General features: G+C 40.8%; 1 protein-coding gene across 1 annotated transcript; it reads right to left on the reverse strand.

Annotated features, from left to right (window-relative positions):
• Positions 1-1,217: 1,217 nt before the first annotated feature.
• On the reverse strand, positions 1,218-2,141 carry LOC139003587 (olfactory receptor 4N2). Its single transcript, XM_070405649.1, has one exon. It carries the CDS (start codon positions 2,139-2,141, stop codon positions 1,218-1,220), a length of 924 nt encoding a protein of 307 aa, XP_070261750.1.
• Positions 2,142-2,492: the final 351 nt, after the last annotated feature.

Genomic DNA, 2,492 nt, shown 5'->3' on the forward strand with positions numbered 1-2,492 from the left:
AGTAATCATGACATTCTGGAGAAAAGAAAGTGAAATGTTTCCATCACCTTTTCACATAAAAATGACCAGCTTGCCCTAACCGGTTTTGCTCAGCGGATAGAGCATCAGCCTGCGGACTGAAGGGTCCCAGGTTTGATTCCGGTCAAGGGCATGTATCTTGGTTGCGGGCACATCCCCAGTGGGGAATGTGCAGGAGGCAGCTGATCGATGTTTCTCTCTCATCAATGTTTCTAACTCTCTATCCCTCTCCCTTCCTCTCTGTAAAAAAAATGACCAGCTTTCTTTTCCCTTCCTCTAATTATGGGGAAAATATATTTATAAACATAATTTCCCCATTGGTAGGTTTACAGTTGTGAGGATGCAAAACACAAAGTTTATTATTATATTATTATTTATTAGTTATTGCATTTTTTTCCAGATGAGGAACTGAAAAATCTACTTTTGCCCCACCCTTATTGATATTTGCACAGAATTATGGGTTTATACATAATGTATACATTAATTTCAGAAGAAATTCTCCAGTCTTGATTTTCATATTCTTCCCTTCCTCCCTTTCATCAGGCTAAGTGCTGATTAAGTAATTTATAAAACTATATTAGAGAAATCACTGTTGCTTCAAACCTTAGAATGACATTATTATTACAAAAAAATCACACTATACTCAGTTTATAGACCCATATGTATGTTATACACCAGCAGTATCTCTAACTTTAACTCTAATTGTTTTCACATTCACTTATTATATACCAGTCAATTTGAATTTTGTTGTGTTTCTTAAGTATACCTAGTTCATACTATCTTCAGATTGTTGCACTACCTGTTTCCTCTGCCTAGAATGCTCTGCCTGTAGATATTTGCATGGTTTGCTTTTTTGGATATCAACCAAAATATTACCTCCTTAAGAAGACCTGTCTTGATAAACTGAAAGTAAACTGATTACCCGCTCCCACTCCACACTCTCTATAAATTTTTTAGGAGAGTATTCTTCCTGAAACCATGCTATTTATTTTCTATCTTAATGGCTGTCTATTTTCACCAGAAGTAACTTTAGGAGATCAGTAACTTTACTTATCTCATTAATAACTCTTTCTCCAGTGCCTAGAATAGTTCTGACAATGGGAGATGCTCAATAAATGAAATGTTTTGGGGATGTATACATTAATTTCAGAAGAAATTCTCCAGTCTTGATTTTCATATTCTTCCCTTCCTCCCTTTCATCAGGCTAAGTGCTGATTAAGCAACCTCCTCATGGAAGCTTTTATTTCCTGATTGCGAAGAGTATAAATCACAGGATTCAACAAAGGGAAGATCACAGTGTGGAAGAGAGAAACCACTTTGTCAGCTGGGAAGGCTCTGAAGGGGCGAGTGTAGATGAAGATGGCAGGTCCAAACATGATAAGTATAATAATGACATGAGTAGTACAAGTGGACAGGGCTTTGTTCTTCCCCTCAGAGGACGACCGATGTACCCGACAGATGATGACTGCATAGGAGGCCAGAAGGCCCAGGAAACACAGGAGAGTGAGCAGGCCACTGTTGAAGACCATCAGGAGCTCCACCACAAAGATGTCTGTGCAGGCCAGCTTGATGACCTGCGGCACATCACAGAAGAAGTTATCCAGTTGGTTGGGGCCACAGAAGGGCAAGCGGAGGATGAGGGCCACCTGAATGATGGAGTGGACAAAGCCTCCTACCCACAGAGCCAACAGCAAGGCATAGCAGGCTCGGGGGTTCATGACAGTTGAATAGTGTAAAGGACGGCAGATGGCGATGTAGCGGTCCAAGGCCATCACAACAAGGAGTAACCCTTCCCCTCCTCCAAGGAAGTGCAAGAAAAAGAGCTGAGTGATGCAGCCCCTGTAGGAGATTACCTTCTTCTCAGAGAGGAAGTCCACCAGCATCCTGGGAGCCACAATGAAGGAGTAGGATGCATCCAGGAATGCCAAGTTGCCCAGAAAGAAGTAGAGGGGGGCTGTGAGGCCAGGGTCTGTTCTGATGGTGAGAATGATGAGGAAATTTCCAGGGAGGATGATGAGGTAGAAAATTAAAACTAGCACAAAGACCAGTAGCTGAATATTGTGAGACTGAGTCAGACCAAGGAGGATGAATTCAGTTACCACTGTGCTATTCTCATTCGCCATCTCCTCTGCCTGCAGTACATTAAGAAGCAGAATTTATTATGATGATTATTTCTTCCATAGACTCTAGTTTTTCTCCAGTAAAATATTTTACATATCTATTCCTTCAATTAAAAACAGCATGCTTCAACCCTCTCCAATATCCTGGGTAAACTCTGAACCTTTCCTTCTTCCAGACTTAAAGCAGGAAAGCAAATAAAAATGCCGTTCTTAAAGCCAGACTCTTATTCCCATTCACCAATGGGCTTCCATAGAACTGCTCTCCAATTTAAGTCTGGCATTCTAAACCTTGTGATTCCTACCTTTTTGAGTTATATGAGAAGCTTCTGATTGATATACAACATAAGTCCAATT

The sequence above is a fragment of the Myotis yumanensis genome, unplaced genomic scaffold (assembly GCF_028538775.1).
Source record: "Myotis yumanensis isolate MYYU_CA2020_CCGP unplaced genomic scaffold, mMyoYum1.0.hap1 SCAF_1, whole genome shotgun sequence".
NCBI classification, from domain to species: domain Eukaryota; kingdom Metazoa; phylum Chordata; class Mammalia; order Chiroptera; family Vespertilionidae; genus Myotis; species Myotis yumanensis.